This window comes from Cupressus sempervirens, chromosome 4 (assembly GCF_028749045.1).
Source record: "Cupressus sempervirens isolate cs-2001-9-10 chromosome 4, ASM2874904v1, whole genome shotgun sequence".
Taxonomy (NCBI): Eukaryota; Viridiplantae; Streptophyta; class Pinopsida; order Cupressales; family Cupressaceae; genus Cupressus; species Cupressus sempervirens.
The window spans coordinates 683,976,414-684,001,534 of NC_143121.1; the positions used below are offsets into that span (position 1 = coordinate 683,976,414).

General features: G+C 38.8%; 1 protein-coding gene across 3 annotated transcripts in view; it reads right to left on the reverse strand.

Annotated features, from left to right (window-relative positions):
* LOC149563107 (protein N-terminal asparagine amidohydrolase family protein) overlaps nucleotides 1-25,121 on the reverse strand; it is a 244,334-nt gene that overhangs the window by 18,722 nt on the left and 200,491 nt on the right. Inside the window, exon 10 of one of the 3 annotated variants that reach the window (XM_089826533.1) lies at nucleotides 5,556-5,682. The exons of the other annotated variants lie outside the window; for them this stretch is intronic. Coding sequence (XP_089682659.1) covers nucleotides 5,607-5,682 — 76 coding nt within the window. The 3' untranslated portion in view covers nucleotides 5,556-5,606. Of the gene's footprint in view, nucleotides 1-5,555; nucleotides 5,683-25,121 lie in introns of those variants that run through there. 3 annotated transcript variants of the gene reach the window in all.

A 25,121-nucleotide genomic window follows, 5' to 3' on the forward strand; every position in this document is an offset into this window, starting at 1 on the left:
TTTAAATTTTCCGATTCATGGCCGATTCGATTCCGATTCATGGCCGATTCACGATTTGATTCGGCCTTGCCGATTCCGATTCTTGTTACTTTGAGAAAAATGCCAAAGGTGTAATGTCCCATTTTGAATGTACTTCAAATCACTCTTAGTTTCCAATTTAAGGTCTTACGAATTACTTCAAGCATCTATTCTATACTTGGAAATATATGGAATTTGTATTTATCTTCAAGGGATTCCAATTCTCTGAATTATATATATATATGAAATGATAGCTTGCATATAAAATAAAATATATTTGAATTTAGGAATCTCTCCTAATATACCAACTTATAAACTTATGATCAACATCCTCGATATCCCTTATAAATTAGACCCCTTTCAATTTCCCCCCCCCCAAAAATCATTATGGTTTACGCATTTGAAATGTTCTTGCAAATATGTTTGGGTCTTTTCATATGTCTCGGCTTGTCCACAACACCCGGTATGTCTACCCCTTTATTCCACGTCCGCTCACGCCAATGGAATTCAGTGATGATGTGTCATTGTATCTTAATACCCCAAGCTTCACAGTCTCTCAAACGATTGCAATCTTCCACATGCTCCTTGGTTCCGCTCTATGTCCTTCACATTAGTGTCCACATGAAAACAAGGTGACGATACCCTTCCACATCCTCCCAATGTCGCTGCCCTTACTACCTTAATCCATTTGGGATCATGTGACATGATATCTTATGTACTCGTCGATGCAAGCGCTAAGGTCAATGTTACTTGGCAGTGCTGATGTGTCGCCTTGATCATAAATCAATTATTCTCCTTTGCTCTCGTCTGCATCCTTATTGCGAATGAGATATTTTTTCTTCTCTGCCTTTTATGACTCTGTGATGATCTCCACATTAATACTGCTTATCTTGCTTTAGTGGACGTGTCCCTCAATATGCTAGGTAGTGGGATTTGGTTTATGTATTAATTGTATTTTGTTAGTATATCGATTTAGATGTAGTATATTTATTTGTTTATTGGATTTATATTTAAATGTCTATAATATATATAGATATTAATGTAATCGGTTAGGCATCTTTATTAATGTATATTACTAATAATGTATAGAATTATTATTATTATGAATAATATAAATAATTAAGTAGAATAAATGGACTATAAATATTTATCTATATAGTTGTCAATAACATTTTTTTTTGTGAATAATCGATGATAGTATATATTTTAATCATATAATGAACTATTATTATATAATTTTATTCAATTATAATTGTAGGATTCCCTTTTAGGAGGGGTCATGACAGTCTCTCCTTCTCAAAATTGCTTGTCCTCAAGCAATATCATTCATATGCAAGCTCCTTCATAGACGCAAAACATATTTGCATACAAAAGGCCTAGAAGATTTATGAGATATACATCTTTAATGAATGAAAACACAAAGCATACACGATGTAGATAGATGAAGACACGAAGCATACACAATGTAGACACATCATATATTCTTTATAATTTATTTCTCACAATGAAGTAGAGTAAAGGGAATGATCTACAAAATATACTTCCCTAGTACGTTTTTTTGATCATGGATCCTGCAAGAACAAGTAATTATTAGCATGTACATGTATATAATATCTGCATAGAAAAGACAACTCATGATAAATTAGTTCTAAACCAATATCCTACCAAGCCGAAGAATAAAGCTTTGGCCCCCTTGGCCTCAATGGAAGGCATCGATTATCCAATGAGGTAGTCTACTTAGCAGATTCTTAACTGAATTAAGTTGACATGATGTCAAATGTTTCTTTAACTTGACTAATCTAAGCCCAAGAGCAAAACTTTGGCCCTCTTGGCCTTGATGAAAATATTCTACCATTCCATCAAGGTGGTCTACTTAGATGTCCATCTTAACATTCTTTTCCCAATCTAAGCCCAAGAGCGAAACTTTGGCCTTCTTGGCCTTGATGGCAACACTTTGGCATCCATCAATGTGGTCTACTTAGATGGTAATCTTATTCTTCTTACATCTCAAACCTAAGCCCGAGAGCGAAACTTTGGCCCTCTCGGTCTTGATGGCAGTACTTAACTTTCATCAAGGGGGTCTACTTAGGAGGTAATTTGATTCACTAATTATTATAAATTTTTTCTTTACAAAATGCGTACATAAATTGTACATATAAATTCATAAGGAGTTTTTTTTTGAAGTTCACCTTTTCTCATTGAATCACCACTAAAATTGTAGCTCATCTAGTTCTTGTTGGTCCTTTGCATCTTCATTACTCTCTTAGATGTGTTCAGGATTATGTTTAGGTCTCTTGTTCATCTTTTCCTTTTCTTCCTTATCAAGTGTGACATCCATTCTTCGAGCTTGGCTTCTCTTTCCACATATGTCCTGGTCCCCAACTTTCCTCACAATAAAAGCATAATTTTTTTCTTTTTAGTTCTTCACGATAGCTTTTGAGCTCTCTTCTGCATTTATGGCCATGTTCCCATGGTTCCTTGCAATGGTAACATAGCTCATTTTTCTAGGATTCCTGGGAGTGATTTCTTTCTTTTTCACAATGCCTAGAATGTGTGCTCATGTGCATAGTTCTTGGACCTATTCTTTGTTGGGTGCGTATCAAATTTTAATGCCTTTTGGATTGCATCCTCTAAATTTTTTGGTTCATGTGCTCCCACTGCGCTCTTGATTGATTCCTTTAGCCCATCTATTAATAAATGGGTGAGTCTCTTTTGTGATATTTTAGGTACCATGGCTGATAATCTTTCAAATTCCCTAGCAAACTCCATCATTGATCCTTCTTGTCTAAGTTGGGTTAATCTTTTGAAGTACCATTCTGGGTCTATTCGATCATATCGCTTTATGAGTTTTTGGGCGAACTCATCGTAACTCTTAATTTTTTTGTCCCTGGTTGTTAAGGCCATGTTGCCACCAATCTTGTGCTGCTCCTCTTAAATGAAGGATAGCAAATTGAATAGCACCTTTTTCTATCATAGGATTTAAGGAAAGATATGTATCCAAGATTTGTACCCATGAGTGTGCTGTAGTTCTTTCTGATCCATCAAATTTTGGGAGACTCACTTTATTTATCTCCTCTCTTAGTCCCTTCTCTTGGTGTATCTGTCTCTTTCTATTAGATAGTGACTTCATCTGAGCATCACAATAGTCTTTAAAGGGTATTTCCCTCCTAAGTCCAGGATCAATTTTTTAGCGCTCATTTATAATGTCATTTATATTATTTACTTCATTTATCCTGTCCTCATCTTCTTGTTCTTCTCCAAGTAGGAAGGGGGGTCTTGTGGGTCTACATTTTGGTTCTGGCATATGTAATTGATTATTATTATTATCATCATTTTTGGATTGGTGAGAATTTGTATCCTTCCTACTTTTGTTTATATTACAGATAGCTCCTAGGATAAGTCGGTTTGTTTCACTTTGCTCGGTTATAGCTCGAGAGTTTTTTTCAGTTTGTTCCATGAGTGCTTGAGTAGTTTGGGTTGTTTGTTCCATGAAGGCTTTCAACTCATTACTTATTTGATTTTTCATATTGGTGGAATCTTTCCTTCCTTCCCTTTCTAATGCTCTTTGATCTCTTTGGTGTTTTTGCATTAACTAGTTTCCACAGACTGGCAAGAAAGATGCTTTGATACCACTTGTAATGTCCTGTTTTGAATGTACTTCAAATCACTCTTAGTTTCCAATTTAAGGTCTTATGAATAACTCCAAGTATCCATTCTATACTTGGAAATATATGGAATTTGTATTTATCTTCAAGGGATTCCAATTCTTTGAATTTTATATATATATATATATGACATGATAGCTTGTATATAAAATAAAATATATTTGAATTTAGGAATCTCTCCTAATATACCAACTTATAAACTAATGATCAACACCCTCAATCTCCCTTATAAACTAGACCCCTTTCAATTTCCCCCCCCGAAAATCATTATGGTTCATGCATTTGAAATGTTCTTGCAAATATGTTTGGGTCTTTTCATATGTCTTGGCTTGTCCACAACACTCGATATGTCTTCCCCTTTATTCCATGTCTGCTCACGCCAATGGAATTTGATGATGATGTGTCGTTGTATCTTAATACCCCAAGCTTTGCAGTCTCTCAAACAATTGCAATCTTCCACATGCTCCTTGGATTCCGCTCTACGTCCTTCACATTAGTGTCCACGTGAAAACCGGGTGATGATGCCCTTCCACGTCCTCCCAATGCCATTGCCTTTACTACCTTAATCCATTTGAGATCATGTGATGTGATACCTTACGTACTCATCGATGCAAGCGCTAAGGTCGATGTTACTTGGCAGTGTTGACGTGTTGCCTTTATCATAAATCAGTTATTCTCCTTCGCCCTCGTTCGCGTCCTTATTGCGAATGGGATATTTTTTCTTCTCTACATTTATGACTCGGTGATTATCTCCATACTAATACTGCTTATCTTGCTTTAGTTGACATGTCCCTCGATATGCTCAGTAGTAGGATTTGGTTTATGTATTAATTGTATTTTGTTAGCATATTGATTTAGGTGTAGTATATTTGTTTGTTTATTGGATTTATATTTAAATGTCTATAATATATATAGATATTAATGTAATCGGTTAGGCATCTTTATTAATGTATAGTACTAATAATGTTTATAATTGTTATTATTATGAATAATATAAATAATTAACTAGAATAAATGGACTATAAATATTTATCTATATAGTTGTCAATAATGTTTCTTTTGTGAATAATCGATGATAGTATATATTTTAATCATATAATGAACTATTATTATATAATTTTATTCAATTATAATTTTAGGATTTCCTTTTAGGAGGGGTCATGACAAAAGGACTTAACACAAGTCACTAAGCACATCCCACTACATAATGAGAACTAAGTCCGAAAATGAAGTCTTTATTATACTTATACTTTTTCCAAAAGATGCTGCATCATAATAGAGAATCAATCTCAAGGTCGGAATTCTAAGGGTTTGACATTTTGTCAAACACTTATCATGCAACCTCTTTATTTGTTGGTTTGTGTTTCAGAGTTCAGACTGATAATGATTTCTTGAAATGATGTCAAATGTGATTTATATACTTCCAAATGGTTATTAAGATGTCTAGGAAATGAACGATAGTGCAATTGCAATTCTTTGGACCTTTCAAATGCATATAGATGTCACACACAATGCAAATATGCACCTACAACAGCTAGATATTAATGCAAACAAGTGGCATCAAAACTAAATATTAATGAGACAACTCTTGACATTTAACTCCTTGTGATTCAAATGATATTAGAATATAATGTAATTGATTACAAACTGAAATGTCCAGCAAAGCCAATGATCTTTGCTTACAGTAGTGTATCTAATACAAGTACCAAACTGGTATAAATGTGCATCTAAAGCTGATTAAGAATGACAACTAATATAAATGAGGATGATGCCAACTAAACTAGTAATAACATAAAAGAACCTGCTGCAAACAAGTGCTAAAAGCCCTTGATGGTTTCCTTTCACTTGCTCAAACTTCAACAGCAGCTGATGAATTAAATAAACTTCAATGAAATCCTTCAACTGATGTCCTGTAGCGTTTCACTATTCACGGGCCACCGTAGCAACAAGATTGAAACTTGAAATCTGATATTTATGGCTGCAAATAAGAGCTTTCAACCTGCAAAGCATTGTCTTTCAGAATTGATCCTCAATGATCAGATGAAGACCCTGTGTAAATACAGAGACCTTTGATAGGCTGATACAAAATAATTGCAAACACAAAGCAATCTCAGTATATAGTTTCAACGTCTCAAAGTTTCCAACAATGGAGAAAATTTGCAATGGTTCTTCTTGAAACCCTTTATGGAGAAACTCATAGAATTCACCTAGTATCAAAGCACACAAAATGATCAGTTCCATATATGAGAATGAGCTCTTAAGTCCCTTTCTATTCTTTCTTGCGAGAACTCAAACACATTCCTTACCAATGTGGGATAAAAGATATATTCCCACATATTTGCTTTTGTTTCATTTAAAGTTATATAACTTTTGTGCTTTTCCATAGTTCTGACTTAGGCACCATTTAAAAAAAAATTATATCACTTAAAGAATGAATTGAAGGGTCATGGCCCCATTGTCCTTTTAAATCATCGCTAAGATGACTTTATTAAATAAGTTTATTATAAGTTATTTAATATCATTAATTATACTCTTTTTTTATTAATTCCCAAGTCAACCATTAATTGCCACTCCAAATGGGGTTTTGACTAGCCATCAGGGGCGTTGTTAAATTTAGCAACCCTCTTAATTAACTTTAAATAGTAGGTCCTAAGAAACATTCCAAAGGAAGGTAGTAGAAAATTGCAATTGATGATACTGCACTGTACAACGACTACCTCAATAGCCATTGCCAAATATAATAACTGCCAAGATAATTGACTTACTATAAATAGTAAGCCCCTCAAATTGAACCAAACAAAAAGATAATGCCCCTGGACCTAGCCACTAACTACTTTGCCCTTTGGAGTTGTCCAAAAATAGTAGGTATTAGTGTACAAAAATGCCCACTATTCGAACGATCAGTCCACAAGGGTTACAATAATGGACTAATCTCAATAACTCAAAGTCAACTGAAAAAAGTGGGCATCACAACCCCCCCTCCCCAAACATTTCTTGTCCCCAAGCAATGTTGGAGCAAAAATAAACAACATTGTCCACATGGGTCCCAAGGGTAAAACTGTGTGATGTCCTTGTTGTATCCAATTGACTCTTGTACCATTAACACCCAGATAGCTGATAATAACTGCCAAATCCACTTAACTCTAATAGTAGGTGTTGAAGCAGAGTTGCATGGATACGGGTATAGTATCAGATACGGGTATGGTATCGGGTACGGCCGGTTTTTGAGGCCTCTCATTTGGGAATAACAAATACAACATTCCTAAAACATTTATATATATATATATATATATATAAACAAATTTTCAGAGTCAGTAAAGAAGTTTTTTATTATAATGAAAGCAATATGAACACATAATTGCAACATATTCCAAAATACTGTAGTTAGATATAGTTTTATTATTAAAACAAAATTCAACTACAAAAAAAGTTCAGTAGAATCACATGCTATCAAAAATATCATCATTGTTCTCTTGAAACTCGAGATCTAGATCATCAAGATTCTCTAAAGAGTTAGGATAGCTGGATTGAGTACGACCACCACCTAGACTCTCAAAACTCATTGACGATTCAGCGAAGGGTCCTCTGATCCTGTCAGAATTCTCAACATTGAGGTTGAGATGTGTCAATGCATTCATGGATACATCAATGTCACTTAACTCTGGTTGTACATCCCAAAGTCTATTAGATCCTTTGATGTAGTTTGTGGAGGAATGTGACAATAGACGAAGATTGGAATGCACATGTTTACCGTTCAGGTAAAGTAAATGAATGCATACAGACAATAGAACACGAACAGCAGTAGTATATTCGCAATAGTAGATGAATGAATGATGATTTACAATGATCCCAAACGGGATATAAATACTACTCCCGAACCTTCCCGAAGGAGTCTGTCGGCCACAATTATTCTATCCGTTACAAACTATTTACCGCCGGACCGTCGGCTACGGAATACCGAAACACCGCCGGACCGTTGGCTACAAAAACACTGCCGGACCATTGGCTACAGAAACACCGCCGGACCGTCGGCTACAGGAACACCGCCGGAACCATCCAGTCGGCTAACACCATCCCCCCCAAAAAGAAAAGTCGTCTCCTGACGACTGACAAAATATCTGAGACAAATTAACAAACAAAATACATTAACAAAGTGACTACAACAAGAGAAATCTGCTTCTATCACATCACTTCCACATTCATCCCGTTACATCTGTAGCCTCTGCTAACACAATACTGTCTCCTCAAGCTGACCTTGATAGCCACCTGTGCTGCTTTCTCTGTTTTCAATTCCTCGGTACCCTAAGCCAAGTGTCGCTGCACTGCCTCCAACCGGATGATCAGCTCCTCCCGAGCTCTCTACGCATCCACCTAGACAGCCTCACAGCCAACACCTTCTCCCACTACCTCTGGTACATAGAAAGTCCGTGCCTGCAGCAACTTCAACTCTTCTCAACTAGTCAGACTCCCACGATTGATATCCGCCACGACTGGGGGTCCAGGGGGCAACGCCCCCGGCGGGGTCGAGGGGCAGCGCCCTCGCGGGGTCCTGGGGCAGCGCCCCGGGTGCGCTCCCAAATTAGCACTTCGAAACCTACACAAAAATGCAAGGAACGCACCATTTCTGTTATTATCTGCCAATTCTGCACTCTTTCTGGCAACCACGGATGTGTCCCCTTCCCTCTGGCATCATCCATCACTCATTCTGAGCAACTTGATTTTGTCGTCGTTTTTTTTTTTTTTTTTTTTTTTTTTTAATAAGTACTGAACCTCTGACTCTGCATCACCTGCGGCCTTCCTGTTCTCCCTGCGGCCTTTCGTTTCTCCTACCCGCGGCCTTTTTTTCTTCCCGCGACCCATTCTTCTCCTACCCGCGGCCTTCTGCTAGTCAAATTCTTCACCAAATTCTTCAACATGCCCACCCAAACTGTCTGAGAGAAGATAAATCGTGGTTGTTTTACCTTGCTACTGCCGTGGAAGTTTTCCGTCTGCGGATCTGCGGGGTTTTAAGTCCGCGGGGCCTTCCTTCCCGCGGGACTCTTAGTCCGCGGGGTTTCCTTCCCGCGGGACTTCAAGTCTGCGGGGCCCGCGGGACTCTTAGTCCGCGGGGCTTTCTTCCCGCGGGACTCCAAGTCCGCGGGGTCCGCGGGGCTGTCAGACTCTTTTTTTTTTTTTTTTTTTTTCAAATTTTTTTAAAAAAAATTTACAGAATACATTACTCAACAACAGTACCTCTGAGTGACATCATCGCCAGAGAATGTTGTACTGACGACACGGAAGGATTCACCACCGGGGAGTACTTCCTTACACGATATGGTTTCAACTTAGATCCGTTAACTGGCTGAGTTATCTCTTGTCCGTCCAAGGTTGCTAATTTCATTGTCCCTGTGTCGCCAATTTCTCGGATTTGATATGGTCCAATCCATCGCACTTTTAGTTTGCCCGGCTTGATTTCGTTACGGCCATCATACTTCAGTACTAATTGTCCTGTCTGGAATCTGTTATGTCTCAGATGCTTGTCATGCCAGAGTTTGCGTCTATTCTGTGCTACTTCTGTTGCCCACTGTGCCTGCGATTGTCGCACAACTGGATTATTTCCTTGCTGTTGGTGCCCTTCCACTAATTTTATGCTGCAGTGTGACCTTTTCTTTCTGCGCGGTCTATTCACCATGTACCGGACAGTGGAATCTTTCGTTTTTTTGTGTTGAGACTGTATGTTCTTCCCCTCAGCTTCAACCATGGCAATTTTTCCTTCTTCCACTTCCCTGCATTCCTCCGGACATTCATTTTCCTCCTTTTTCTCATCTTCGTCGACCCTTAGCATATTGCAACTCGGAAAGAGTTCGTAGTCTTCTATTTGCCAGTGGTAAAGGCCATTAACCGAGTCCAGGTCGTCGTCATTCGATCCTCCGTCAAGTCTCAATACTCCTCCTTCATCCGGTTCCATTTTCCTCTGTCCTTCGTCATCACTTTCGCCTTCACTGTCAGAATCTGACAATGCTGCCTCCTCACCGACCATTTGCGTATGCAGGTCAATTATGAATCTTTTGCCTCCGCGCTCCATTGATAGGGTATTGCGTTTCCAATCATGTTGTACTTTTGCTTGCACCAACCAATCCCGTCCCAGAATAGCATCATAGCCTTTTCTTTTTAATGGAATGACTACAAAATCCAATAAAAATGGTTGCGTACCAATTGTTAACGGTTGCGCTTTCAGAATTCCCAACGGTTTGATTCCATGTTGGTCTGCCGTGAGCAACTGAAATGCAGGTGGCCACAACGTCGGTTTTCCCAACTTCTTCCAAGTATCCTCCGGCAACACATTCACGCCGGACCCTCCGTCAACAATTGTCTCTGTCAAAACATTTCCCAAAATCCCCATCTCGACGACCGCCGGATGCCGTCCGGAGGTGAGTGCCAGCAGCATTGGGTCTGTTGCCATTACTTCCCTACTATTCCTTCTTGTTTCCTCCGGTGCGTTTGAAAACGGTGTATGATTCAGAATAGCCGTCCGTAATTGGGGCATTGTGAGAAGGAGGTCACTTATCTTGACCGGTATCTCCGTTTGTAAGATCTGTCGTACAATGCTTTGTTCTGCGAAGTTCTTTGCCAAGGTGCCGGTGATGTCCTTCAACTGAGATGTTTCCGGCGACGATGCCTTTGCAATGTCCGCCTGCACTTCCCCCACTTTTCTCTTTTCCTCCGCTTGCCTCCGTGTAATTGCCAGAACCTCCTCTACATCCGTGCCGACAGTGATCAAATTTACTCCAGCCTTTGGACACTTGGAATCTTCGTGATCGCCGGGTCCGCACCATCTGCATAATAATTTCGGTGTGTTTGCCGCTGTACAATCCCGCGCAAAATGACCCCACAAATTACACGCTCGACATTGAACGATCGGCCGTCCGTTTGCATCATATTGGGTTCGACTCCGGCCTCCATTATTATTGTTATTATTTGCATTGTTGGTATTTTGCCTTCTGCTATTATTCCTATACCCTCCGGGTGTGGCACCATCAATGTTTGCATTTCCGTTATTGCCCGACGGGGAAGCCTGTTGCGTAAGAAGCACCTGCGGAGATCCTCTTGTCTTCATGTTAAAAGGACAGTCCTTTGTGGAATGGCCCATGATCTGACAGATGTCGCAGAATTGGTTCTTCGGGCACGATCCCTTAGTATGACCGTCGGTCTTACATTCCGTGCACCACAGTTCACTGCCTTTTGGCTCCTTCTGCATGTTTTTAAATTCCTTCATCATGCGAACCATATCCTTCTGTAGGGCACGAACCTTCTTGCTGCTGCCTTCGTCGTCGCTACTATCATCCCGAGTGGATTCATCATCATCAGAGTCAGAGGAGCTGGTTTTCTTCTTCTTTGTCTTCTGTGCACTCTCAAGGTCCAGTGCTCTGTTATATGCGTCCACATATGATGACGGTGGCACAATTTTCATTTTCCTCCGCAACTTCGAGCGTAGGCCGTCCACAAACCACCTTTTCTGCAATCCGTCCGCTGGCTTGCTTTCCATTTTGTTTACTAAGTCTTTTAATCTCCTGGCATAGACACGGACAGTTTCGTGCTTCCCTTGCTTGGTATTGAAAATTTCCGCTACGATTTCATTATCATCCCGTAAGAGTTTAAATTCCGCCAAAAACTCCTTTTTAATGTTATCCCATGTATCCAGCTTCTGCGGATCCACATCCGAAAACCAATCAATCGCAACACCCCGTAGGGTTGCCGGAAAGTGCCTGGCCCATTCGTCGGCATCTGTGATTCCATTTGCCCGCCAGATCGTCTCACATGTCTTACAATGTCGAAGAGGGTCGGCTGTACCATCGCCTTCAAATTTCGGTAATTTTTCTTTGGGTCCCGCCATAACTCTGGAGGTCTGCACTCCTACAGTGGTCGGCACTCCCACACCGGCAGTCGGTACTCCCACACCGGCAGTCTGCACTCCCACACCGGAGGTGTCGACAGCTGCAACCCTTGGTGAAGACGGAGGATCCTCCGAAATTGTTTCCCGCGGAAGTCTATCCTGGACGAAGAGGTCACTCCACGCTCGTGCTCCGTCGGCACTGCGAGCCGTGCGAGTTGATGCTCTCCCGTCTGAATTTTCTTCCCTCGGCGAACACAAATTCAAGAACTCCTCCCGGGCTTCTTCCACCAATTCCACCCGCTGCCGAGTCTCCTCCAACAATTCCTCCGCACTTCGGTGTCCTTCGGCAATCCTTTGAAACCTTCGTCGGCGTTCGGCTTGTTGTGCTAGAATTAAATTCTCTTGCGCAATACGGATTCCATCTTTTCCCTTCACCTTATTCCGATCCTTGTTAAGCTGATTTGGCATTAATCTTCATTCCTCCCACCTTCCAGATTCATAAGGCAACGGCGCCAAATGTTTACCGTTCAGGTAAAGTAAATGAATGCATACAGACAATAGAACACGAACAGCAGTAGTATATTCGCAATAGTAGATGAATGAATGATGATTTACAATGATCCCAAACGGGATATAAATACTACTCCCGAACCTTCCCGAAGGAGTCTGTCGGCCACAATTATTCTATCCGTTACAAACTATTTACCGCCGGACCGTCGGCTACGGAATACCGAAACACCGCCGGACCGTTGGCTACAAAAACACTGCCGGACCATTGGCTACAGAAACACCGCCGGACCGTCGGCTACAGGAACACCGCCGGAACCATCCAGTCGGCTAACAGCACATAGACAAGGTCCTCTACTTTTCTGGCTGCCAACCTATTTCATTTCACAAAATGGATAAAGCCATATGTACTCCAATTCCTCTCAGATGCAGAAGAACTAGAAACCTGCAATAAAAGAGTTTATATAATAATTTATAAGTTACAATTATAAATACAAACAATCAAAAACATCTGAAATAAGAAATAATTCTTATTAGAATAATTAGTATAAAATCAAACCTGTGATAGAAGCTTGATTGCTAGCTTTTGCAAATGTGTAGTCATGGCACCATGGAAGTTCCGCCACTTTATAGGATCCATTTCATTTTTATCTACCATTGCATCAACATTTGCATAAGTTCCATCAGAGGAAGCAAATGTTCCAAACTCATCTTGAATCTCCGCAGCAACTCTAGGATCTGTAAACATTTTCTTGAAAGCTTTTTTATATCCTTCAACAACCTCAACATCCCTATTTGGTGCTGTCCTATTTGGCAATGCTCACATATCAGCATGGTAGTACTTAGGGTTTAAAGCATATGCCAAAAGTTGTCATTTTATCCCATCTTTTTTTTTATTACATCATATATTTGCTTATAAAAAAATTCAGAGGGATCTTGCTCTTTTGCTATAATAATATCTCTAACTTTCTCTACCATTATATCTATTTAATCATAGATGTCACCTAATATTGGCTTATTAGTATCACACTGACGGATCAGGGTGTAAATTGGCTCAATGAAAGAGGGTAAATAATCTATTTGAGCCCACAAATCCTCATCAAGAATTAACCTCCTGACATTATTTGCTCTATCTATTTGTGATTGTCTCCATACTACCCAAATGTCACTAATCACCATACTTTTCAAAGCTTGTTTGACATCAACAAGCCTTTTGAGAACAATGTAGTGTGTGGCAAAGCGTGTCTCAACCGCCTTCAATAAAAAAAATAATACACTTTAAAACCATATAAATCTTAAATACATTTCAATATAAAAACAATTTGAATATTTTTGGGACAAAAAATTTACCCTTAACAACTCTAGCTTAGCAAATTGTCTATAAATGGCCCATGACATGTGATGATTACAAATAAACATCTGAATCTCTTTGGCTTCTTCATAAATCTTTTGTATCCATTAAATTTTGCCAATTTTGTGTAGTATCAAATTCAAAGAATTAACTACACAATGAGTCCACCAAATTTTGGATATCTTGCCTCCACGACCAACCGAACTGCTATGCATACTTTTGCATTATCTATGATCACTTGAACAACACTTTCTGGCCCCACAGATTCAATTGCTTCAATTAGAATGTTGGTAATAAACTGTGTATCTTTCTCTTTAACCTTGCATTCCACTGCTCTAAAAAACATTGCCCCCTTTGGGCTCATTGCAACCACATTGATTAGTGGCTTATTTCTAGCATTCTTCCATCCATCACAAATGATAGAAACTCATAAAAATTTCCATGAATCTCGAATCACTTGCAACTGTCTATCAATAATCTCTTTTTCTTTAATCAAAAGAGTAGTATGAACCTTTTCGTACCCTGGGCTTTTGTACACTTTTGGAACTTCATTAATAGACCTAACCATCTCTTGCCAATGTGATGAGCGAATCACATTAAATGAAATTCCATTCGCATATAGACAACGTACAATACTCTGATCTCTATCCTCTCAACTTTGCAAATTAAATGCCTTTTTAAGAGGTCCTAAATTATGCCTCTTGTCACCAATAGATGTTCTTGAAGTTGGATGCAAAGGAGGTCTATTGAGACTTGACCTTTCTGTTGACTTTAGAACTTGACTATTAGCTTCATCCTCTTCTTTTTGGTACTTTGCAATCTTCTCACGTAACAATCCATTCCTTGGTTGACCATCAACCTTTGGACCAAGGCACACTTCACATCTTGTACCTTTTATGTGACAAAGGTGTCCACGAACCTTGGTATAAGAACCATTATAATCAATTAGACACTCATGACACCTCCATTTAAAACCTCCACCGCCTTGAAATTTCTCGATGATGGTTACATGTTTCCATAATGGATATTTAGCATTTGGTTTGATCCACTTGTCATTTTTTGATGCTCTAACATTTGCTGACAATGACACCATCATTAGATTCCTAAAAAAAATTTAAAAAATAGTAAAATTATGAAATCAAAACAAATTTACATTAAGCTATAAAGCACAAATTAAAATTTGTAATTATAATTTATAAAATGATTAAATTAAATATATGTGCAATAACTTTTATTTCAAATTTAATTTTACAAGAATATAACTTTGAAACTTAAATCTAAATTATTTTTTAATTTACAATAAATTAAATATACTCATAATATTAATTAATTTTCTCAAAAATATAAATTTAATATTCTAATGGTAACTCTATAGTCTAAAACAATTATTAGGCTTTATGAATTATTAAATATTATTACTATAATTAATAATACTATTTATTAATTTTTACAAAGTTTAACTTAAAAAAAAATTAAATTAAATCTAAATATAAAACTAGTTTAAATTTTAATAATTATAATTGTAATTTTAATTTTAAATTTAATTTATTTTGAAAACTAAATAATATTAATTTATTAAAATTAAACTATTAAATTTTATATTCATTTATTCAATTTTCTAAACTATTTAATAATTTCAATTATCGATATTTGTCAAATTAAACCTTAAAAATTTAAAAATAATTTGAACTATATTAAAATAAAATCATTAACATATAAACAAAAATTAAAAAAATCAAACTTGGGAAAACAAATAAAATCACTACATCTAAAACACTTTGAGAGAAGGGGATCGTGGAAGTGGCAAAAACTTGGTTTGGAAAGGTTGTCTTTAAAGGAGTTCAAGTTATCACAAATGCGGTTAGAATCCTTGAACGTATTATAAGTATTGAAGAGACATTGCATGATCCAATTGCATCGTTGAATCAAGAAGCTAACACCTTCAAAGAAATTCTGTGTGATTGGGATGAAAATCACCAATTCTGATTTGGACGGCCTGGCTGCAAGTGTTGTTATCCCGTCTTGCGAAATGTTCTACAGGTGTCATGGACTAATGGGTTATAAAAAAGAGACACTGAGGAAACTTGTAACAAAGTTGCAAGCAACTTTAGAAGATTGTCAATCAATTGAAACTGAGGTAATGTGTGACCTAGAATAAATGGGATGTCAAGTTTCTAATGAGCATGACAACTTGATTGCAATAGACGAGGTGACTTCAGAGTATACAATCAAAGTTAATGCTGGTCTAGATTATGAAGATTTTGGTTCTCACACAATGAATAGGTTTTCTTTGTACAAAACCTTAGGAAAGCATCCAAATGATTCTCTCGTGGAAAATTATAAAGTTGTAATATTAGCATATGCCGATGCAGTCATAATAGAAGCTATATCAAAGACAATGGAAATCTCAGATCTTCCTATAGTGTGTGATGTCATCATCAAGTTTAAAGCACTTAAGAACAATCCTTAGGATTGTTTCACTTGTTTCATTTTTCTCTGGGGTCATCTTTCTGCTACTTTGTTGGGCAAACTAGCTCCTGGTATGAGGTCTATGCAGTGGCTGATCTCCCTATGTGGTGGCAAAGTTTTTGGCCTACGACTTGCAACCAATCCCTCATACTGATCTAGAAGTTCTTTCACTTCCTTAGATCCAACATCTCTTCCTTGTTTACTGTCCATGTTCTTATTCACCATCTCTTTCTTTGTCTTGACAATCAGTCCAAAACATGGTGTATCCTTCCCTTTGATGGTTTGCATAAACTCCTTTTCTCCTACCAACATGACAATACCTTTGACTGGTTTGTCACTTGTTTCCTCAGGCAGAGGGTTCATGGTGTACTTAACTCCTCCCTTGGTTATATGGTACACATTGGTCTCTCCCTCATGCCTAGCTTTTACATCATATTGCCAAGGTCTCCCTAATAGGAGATGGCATGCAACCATTTCACAAAGTACCTTGTCTTTGTACTCTCCTATATTGAATTCTACCCAAACTTGTTCATTCACCAAGGTGTGCTTATCCCTTGTCAACCATGAGGCCCTATATGGATAAGGATGAGGTATTCTTTGCAACTATAACTTATCAACCATTTGTATAGAAGCAATATTGTTAGTTGAACCAGAATCAACTATAACCCTACATACCTTTCCATTCACCTTACATGTTGTCTTGATCAATGTCTTTCTCTAGGGTGGTTCTTTTGCTGTAGTTGTCTTCAACAAGGTCCTTTGCATCATTAAATGTTCTCCACACGTTGGATCTGCTTGTATGGTCATTGTAGTATGGTAAGAAGTCTCACTGCCATACCCATCTTCTTGAGTTAATTGCACCCTCCGTTCTCCTCCTTGCTTGTTTGAACCAAGCTTTTCAGGGCACCTAAAAGACTGATGGCCAATCTGATTGCAGTTGAAACACTTACTAGTGAAAACACTTGATCCTCTTCCCCCAAATCTTCCTCCATTGTTTGACCTTCTTCCTCTGAAACCACCTCTCTAACTGGATTCTCTTGCTTGCTCTGATTTAGGATTCTCATCTGCTGCCTTATAGGAAGTTCCTTTGCCATTGAACCTTCCCTTTCCTCTGAAGTTGTTTCCTCTATGTCTTGATTGCTGCTCTCCTCTCGTCCTTTTCTTTTCTTTTACCCTTAGCTCCATTTGATAGCACTTATGTAGTATATCTAGTCCAAATAGGCTGATCTCATCTTGGATACTATATTTGAACCCATTCTGATACCTTGCCAACTTCTGCTTCTCACTTCCATTGATCTTTGCTCTAAGGGTCAATCTATGGAACTCGTCAGTGTAAGCACTCACATCCAAATCCTTTTGTCTTAGGTTCTGCAACTTCTTATGCAAGAACACCTCATAGTCCTCAGGCACAAATTGCCTCTTGATCTCCAGCTTCATCCTTTTCCATGTGGAAATAGGATTCTTTTCTTTGTCTACTCTTTCACTTTGTAAGAAATTCCACCAACTCAAGTCAAGGCCTTTGAGTTTGGATTTTGCCAATTTCACCTTTCGATTCTCTACCACGTCTTCACATTCAAAGTAGCTTTCTATGGCCTCTAGCCAATCCATGCATTCTTCTGGATTCATCTTCCCGTGAAATATAGGTAGTTCTACCTTGGTTTCTTTCCTTCCTAGTTTTCCAAGGGTTTCTATTAAACTCCTGTTCTCCAAGTCACCCATGTCTGTTGATGCCTCTTCAGGTTCCTCTTCTCTGTCTAATTCATCAGCATTCTTGCCAATACCTCTCGTCTCCTCTAGCTTCTTGATCTTTTCTTCCATCTTCTTGGTCTTGGCCATATGATCCTTCATGATCTTGGCCGATTCAGCATTGGTGACACTTGAGGGAATCTCCTCCCCAACATCTTCACTATCATCTGCCATCCTTTTCTTCTCCTAAGACCTTTTATGCTCTAATACCACCTGATGCAGAGGTCATAGCAAGAAAAGTGGTTTCCACAAACTTTCCTACCCACTTCTCCAAAAGAGGATAATGAATTCCCTCTTCGTAAGGATGGTCTCTAGGGTCTCCAAAGCAACCCTCTAAACTACTCCAACCTACCCCAAGACTTCCCTAACGCTTGGCTAAGATTTGAAGGTTGAAGTAACTTTTTGGTTTTAGGACCCAAGTCCCTCAAATTGCTGATTTTGTAAAAATCTACCCTAAGCCTCAAACTAACCCTTCCTTTCACTTGGAATGGTGTCCTAGGCGCTAAACTAGGGTGTTCCAATAGTTGGTTTCATTCCCAACTTCACACAAGTCTCTAGACCCAATTTGGTTCGTAGGGCAATTAGGCCTCCCTAATTGGTTTGTACTATTCCGCACGCACTTTCTTTTTTTCTCTCAAAATGCTGAATGTTTAGTGTTTGGACATTATATCAAACAATTCATAGGCAGCCTAGACATGTTCTGGAAATAAATTTCACAAACTTCTTTTTCCCTCTATGGACTAATTATGACATTCTAGCAAACAATTGGCATAAATAAACTAGTTACTACAGTACTCACTTTGATTTCACAACCAACGTCCCTTCCAAGGTAAATGTTAGGTATGAAGCAAATAAACATGACCAGTAATCACCTTGATTCCTTCCAAATAAATACATACAGTGTTTAAGCTAAGGTAAATGCTCAACAATTTGAAGAATAAGAATAACACACGTCCACTTGGTATCAAATGCCGAATACAATAATTCCAAGAAGATGCAAAATAGTTTATTACTGGCCCATATAACAATATTACGTAACAGTCCTCTCAATATTACTAGCGTGACCTTTTAATGCTGACTAGGCACATGGAGTTAGGAGCTATCTCTGTTACATAACTGTTGAAGGAGCCCGTGTATTCTCTTTCCTTCAACCGTCAGCTCACCTACTTCCAAATGCGGTTCACTATGCCCTATTCATTCATGCATTTGGCCATTCCTACGCCCTAGCTTCCATTTGGTGGTTGAATCTATCGTGACCATGTGTGAGCTTGGAGTTACAGTGGAGTCAGCATCACATGCGATCTGTATTCAGCCGCTGTAAATGGTTTCATTCGTACCGAGTTCACCTTGCAAGTTCACGTACTGCTGCCTGGGACATCTACTAAGATCCTTGTGGTGAAGACTTCTACCTTCCAAACTCTGTATCACTCCCTTAGAAGCTCTCAGCTCAACATTTGAAGTCTTGTACATACCCGACTGGAAGGAAAGTGAAATCAACCCAGCACTCAACCAATATATTTCTCAGCCTTATGACTGTTCCCTTCAATCTCTGTCGACTGTATACGTAGCCCACGCCTGATATTCAGAATACTGTAAATAAAATTTATTGTAAAAGAATCACTTACTCATAATTCCTTCTTCATTGCCGATTTCTGCCTGTAGATTTCATTTCTTCCAAGACAAAGATTGGGGTGATGTCCAATCTCTACTACAAACTAACTCAAGGGTTTTCGTCCTCAGAGTTCAAAAAAGTCACATTCAAGCAACCAAAACATGAAATGCATTAATTTATAATTTCTTGTGTGTTGTAAATCTCAATGCAACTCCCTTTTTATAACCTTAAATTTCGTCCCAAGCACTATGTACAAGGAATGTGGGATTAAACACATTTTCGTTCTATAGTCACTTAAGTCACTTTATAAAGTAAATGACTTAATAATCATAAAGTAACTTTGATAAAGTACTGGAATATATGAAATAACTCTCCACTGTGACTGGTAAACATCCTATTAATTCATACCATTAATCTATCTGGATGTGGAGATAGATTAATCCTGTCGCCGGATACTAGAGTTGAGAAGGGGACATGACAGTCCTCCCTTCCCAGGATTGCTTGCCCTCAAGCAAGCTCAATGCTGGGTGTTGCAATATGGACTCACCTTCCCAAGTGGCGTCCTCATATGGCAAGTCTTTCCATCAGATCAAATATTCCTTGACGGTTCTATTACACAGCGTCCTCTCCTTGGTCTCAATCACCTCCTCTAGTACCAAAATGAGTTTACCCACTTCATCAAGCGGAGGCAAATTCATTGAAGGCACAATCTGCTGACCAACTGCCTTCTTGAGACACGAAACATGAAAGATATTGTGGATCCGACTGTTACCAGGTAGCTTCAACTCATACATGACCTCCCCTCTCCTCCTGGTGATACAATAAGGTCCGTAAAATCTAGGCTTAAGTTTCTTGGACCTGCTTTTCTTCAAGGAGCTTTGCCTATAAGGTTGTAGACGAAGAAAACTCTATCACCCACCTAAAAACTCCGCTTAGTGCGATGTCGATCAGCGTATAACTTTTGCTGATTTTGTGCTTGCTGAATATTATCCCTAAGAGCTCGGAGGATATCCTACTGGTCCATAATTCAATCTTTGGCCAATGGTGCCCAGTTGTCGTGTAATGCCAAATCAATAGAAGAAAGGGCCTCATAACCATAAAGGGCATAGAAAGGAGTCATCCAAATGGACATATGGTAGGTGATGTTGTAACAATACTCCCCCAAATACAACCACTTAACCCATGCTCTTTGCTGCCCTACAATGTAGTTCCTCAAGTACCCTTTCACCCACTTATTCACTATTTTGGTCTGACCATCCGTTTGTGGGTGATAGCTAGTGCTAGTAGTCAACTCTGTACCTATCAATGTAAAAATCTCCTGCCAAAAGGTACTAAGAAACCTACTATCCCTGTCACTCACAATAGTCCTGGGTAATCCATGGAGCCAAAAAACCTCTCGAAAAAATAGCTCAGCTACCTGAAAGGCTGACCAATCTGTGGCGATCACGAAGAAATGTGCGTACTTGGTCAATCTATCCACCACTGCAAAGATGCAGTCCCTACCCTGGACCCTCGGCAACCCAGTAATAAAATCCATGGAGATACTCTTCCACCTCTGGGCTAGAATAGGGAGAGGCTGAAGTAATCCTGCATGAAAGCCCTATTCAGACTTGTTCTGCTAACAAGTCTGGCACTCTTTGATATGCTGCAAAACATCGTCCTTAAGCCCCTTCCAAGAGAATCTCTCCCTGATCTACCTGTAGGTTTTAAAAAACCCTAGGTGCCCTGCTGATGGTGCATTATGTACGGTGCGCATAATATCCTTCTTTAGTTTAGATTCAGGTACTAGGTAAATTCTATTTTTGTAATATATAACATCATTCATTACCTTGTACCGCTCGTCCTGAAGTATACCATCCAAAATCTGACAAGCATGAGCATTTTTGGAATACTCCACTAATAGCTGGGACCTCCAATCTGCTGAAATCTTAGAAATGGCATAATATGCTAGCACTGGGGGTCATCAAGAAAGAGCATCAGCAACTATATTATTTTTCCCTTTGACATATTCAATGTCAAAATCGTAAGCTTGTATCTCACTGACCCATTTCTATTGCCTTTCGTTCAACTCCTTCTGTTCCAAGAAGTAGCATAGGCTGTTATGATCTGTCTTAACTATAAATTTACTTCCCACCAAGTACTGCCTAAATTTGTTTAAGGCATGCATTATAGCCAGCATCTCCTTATCATAGGTGGAATATAGCAACGCGTTGCCCCTATGTTTCCTGCTCTCAAAAGCAATGGGATGACGGTCCTGCATCAATACTGCCCCTATTCCACTTCCCGAAGCATCACACTCTAAAACGAAGGGCCTAGAAAAATTAGGAAGTGCTAGGATTGGACATGTACTCATTACCTGTTACAGTTTATCAAATGCTGCCTCAAAGTCCTCTATCCAGCTGAATGCCCCTGTCCAATTGAACTTTAACCAAACCCCTAAATCTGTCTTACAATGTTTCTATGAATAACATCACCTTACGCTATTCAGACATAGGACGTAGGACATCACCTCAATAAATAAACCAATCACTACAGTATTCACTTTGATTTCACAACCAACGTCCCTTCTAAGGTAAATGTTAGGTATGAAGCAAATAAACATGACCAGTAATCACCTTGATTCCTTCCAAATAAATACATACAGAGTTTAAGCTAAGGTAAATGCTCAACAATTTGAAGAATAAGAATAACACACGTGCACCTGGTATCAAATGCCAAAGACAATAATTCCAAGAAGACACAGAAGAGTTTATTACTAGTCCGTATAACAATATTACATAACAGTCCTCTCAATATTAATAGCATGACCTTTTAATGTTGACTGGGTGCATGGAGTTAGGAGCTATCTCTGTTACGTAACTGCTGAAGCAACCCGTGTATTCTCTTTCCTTCAACCATTGGCTCATCTACTTCCAAATGCGGTTGGTTGTGCCCTATTCATTCACGCATCCGGCCATTCCTATACCCTGGCTTCCATTCGGTGGTTGAATCTATCGTGACCACATCTGAGCTTGGAGTTATAGTGGAGTCAACATCACACGTAATCTGTATTCAGCCGCTGTAAATGGTCTCATTCGTACCCAATTCACCTTGCAAGTTCACGTACTACTGCATGGGACGTTTACTGAGATCCTTGTGGTGAAGACTTCTACCTTCCAAACTCTGTATCACTCCCTTAGAAGCTCTCAGCTCAACATTTGAAGTCTTGTACATATCCGACTGGGAGGAGAGTGAAATCGACCCAGCACTCAACCAATATATTTCTTAGCCTTATGATTGTTCCCTTCAATCTCTATCGACTGTATACTACCCACGACTGATATTCAGAATACTGTAAATAAAATTTATTGTAGAAGAATCACTTACTGATAATTCCTACTGGGGATACGACGTGCATTTGAGAGCCTCATGCTTTCATTTGAAGCATACTCGTGTCCTTTTTCATTGTAAATATATTCATTGAAATTGTTTCATGCATTAACCAAGGACATGTAAATGGCCCAAGGTCCTTGGGGAAATGCTTTAGGACCGTTGAATCTAGCTCCACCTCTACATGATCTTCCTGATGGCTCACAAAAGAATTTTCCCAAATTCTTTGGTGATGATGAACAACATCCTAATGAGCATATTGCTTCTTTCTACATTGCATGTGGTGTTCATGCTATTGAATACGAGGATGTGTCTGTTAGGTTGTTTGTGAAAACTCTACAAGGTGTGGCTGCTGATTGGTTTTACCATTTACCACCACGTACTATCACAAACTAGGCTACCCTCATAGCGAAGTTTGAAGAAAGGTTCAAGCCTCCTGAGGATGCTCATGCAATATTGGTTCAACTTGCTCAGTTGAAGAAGTTATCTCACATGCCTATGCGCGAATTTGTTGCTTATTTCAACAAACTGACACGAAGAATTCCAGTTGCTGCTCAACCTACAACTGCTAATTTGAAGTGTTTCTTTGTCAATGCTCAAATTCCTGAAGTCAGTTTTCTATTAAGGAGAGAAGCCTCAACTACTCTTGCAGCTGCACAGACATTGGCAATTGAAATTGAAGATGATCTTATTCTTGCTGGGAAAATAAGAATTGAAGCAAGTGAATTTGAAGAAAGTCACCATTCTTATAATTCACCTTCTTCTAGCACAAGGGTAGATCTTGTGGTGCAGAGATTAGCAAATGAGATTCTTTCCCTCAAAAAACAAATAGCTCAAGGCATGTTCTTTGTTCCTCATGAAGATGTACCAAGGAGGCCTCTTCCAACTATTCTGCAAAGTTCTCTTGTTGGGAATCAACAAAAGTTAGCTTCACCATCTAAGAAGCTTGCAATTGAAGCACCATTAGCAAAGACAGCAGTGATGCACCCTGTATCTGAAGCTAGTGATCTTGCTATTCTCTTCCAAGAAAAGGAAGAAGGCATAGCTGGCGACTCTCAGATCTAGTGTATGCTGTCTCAGAATGCCCGTGATGAAAAGATTAAGGAAAAAAATTATTCCAAGGTTCAAGATGGTTATGTCATTAAAGTTGACAAGCAAGCAAGTTCGAATCAAGCTGAAAATGATATATTTGTGTCTCAAGGTCATAAACTTGGAAACACTTTGCATAAATGTTCTACCCCGGAGCTTGAAAAAGAATTTCTCATAACCAGTAAAGACTTTCCCAAGTCAAAAGTTTGTGAGCAGCATGTTGAGGCAGGTAGTACAATCATGTCATCACTGAAACCACATGAGCAACGTTTTCTTGAGCATCTTAAGGTAGTGATGATTGATGAACCAATCAAGAAAATTGCAGTTGGAAGAAAAATTCAGAATTTGTTTGATCAAGGGGATGTCCAATCCGACATCTTGCTTGGTTGGAGGCTAATAGAAAGCTAGAGATTCTACATGTACCTGAACATGAACTTACTATCAAAGAAGATGTCAAAGAAGAATTTTCAGTTACGGAGGAGCAATTTCAATTCATGAAACTTTCTTGGAGCAGCAGTACACATCAATCATCTCAAAAAGGTGAATTCTTCCATCTCTTTCAAGAGGTGTTACATCAGGCCTTAACATCATTGCTCCAGTTGTTCGTGTTTCATCAATATGAAGTTGCATATGAACATGCAAGGTATTGCAAGCTACTGAAAAAGGTAGCTATTTTGTTGAACCCGTAAATGGTTTCATTTAAAATTTGCATTTTTTGCTAGTTTTATTTAGGTAGGTTTTCCTTTGTTTTCAATAAGTGCACTTGCACATTTTTGTTTTATTAGATTTGCTGTGTTTTAGTCGCTTTAGATTTCTTTTTGCTTTCGGTCGCCTGACTCTATAGCCCACTGGAGTGGATAAAGGCACTTAGAGAACTGGATTCTATGTCACTCTTTGTTTCCAAGAATAAACGAGTAACATTCCCCAGACAGAGCCAGCTATTGTCTTGCATTTTGTAACCACAAAATGTAGATAACAGTACGAAACTTTTTCAAATTAGTTTCGCATTTCTCTGAGTTTATTTCATTATTTAATTGGTTAGTATTGATCAACCAATCGGTACCAATTGATACAATGAATCTTTTTATTGAAGGCCTTCGTCAAGTCTTTTTTGTTTTGCTTTTTGTCGAGCCTTTGCTTGATTTTTGAAGCCTTCACAGTCCGTTCTTTGCTTTTGAGTTTGCATTTGTTTTTAGTCCTTTGAATTTGCTCATGTTGTGCCTTTCATTTTCCTCTTCGATTCGGTGTAACCTAGAGGTCAATCAGAGTTGTCAGTCAAGAGATATGGTCATTTTAGTGCCTCAAAAGTCGACATTTTAGGTGCAACAACACAAATTAAAAAAATGATGTTATATTTTCATTTTGACATTCACTTTTTGAAAATATAACATTTTACTCACTTTTTGTTATGTTTTGAAGTTA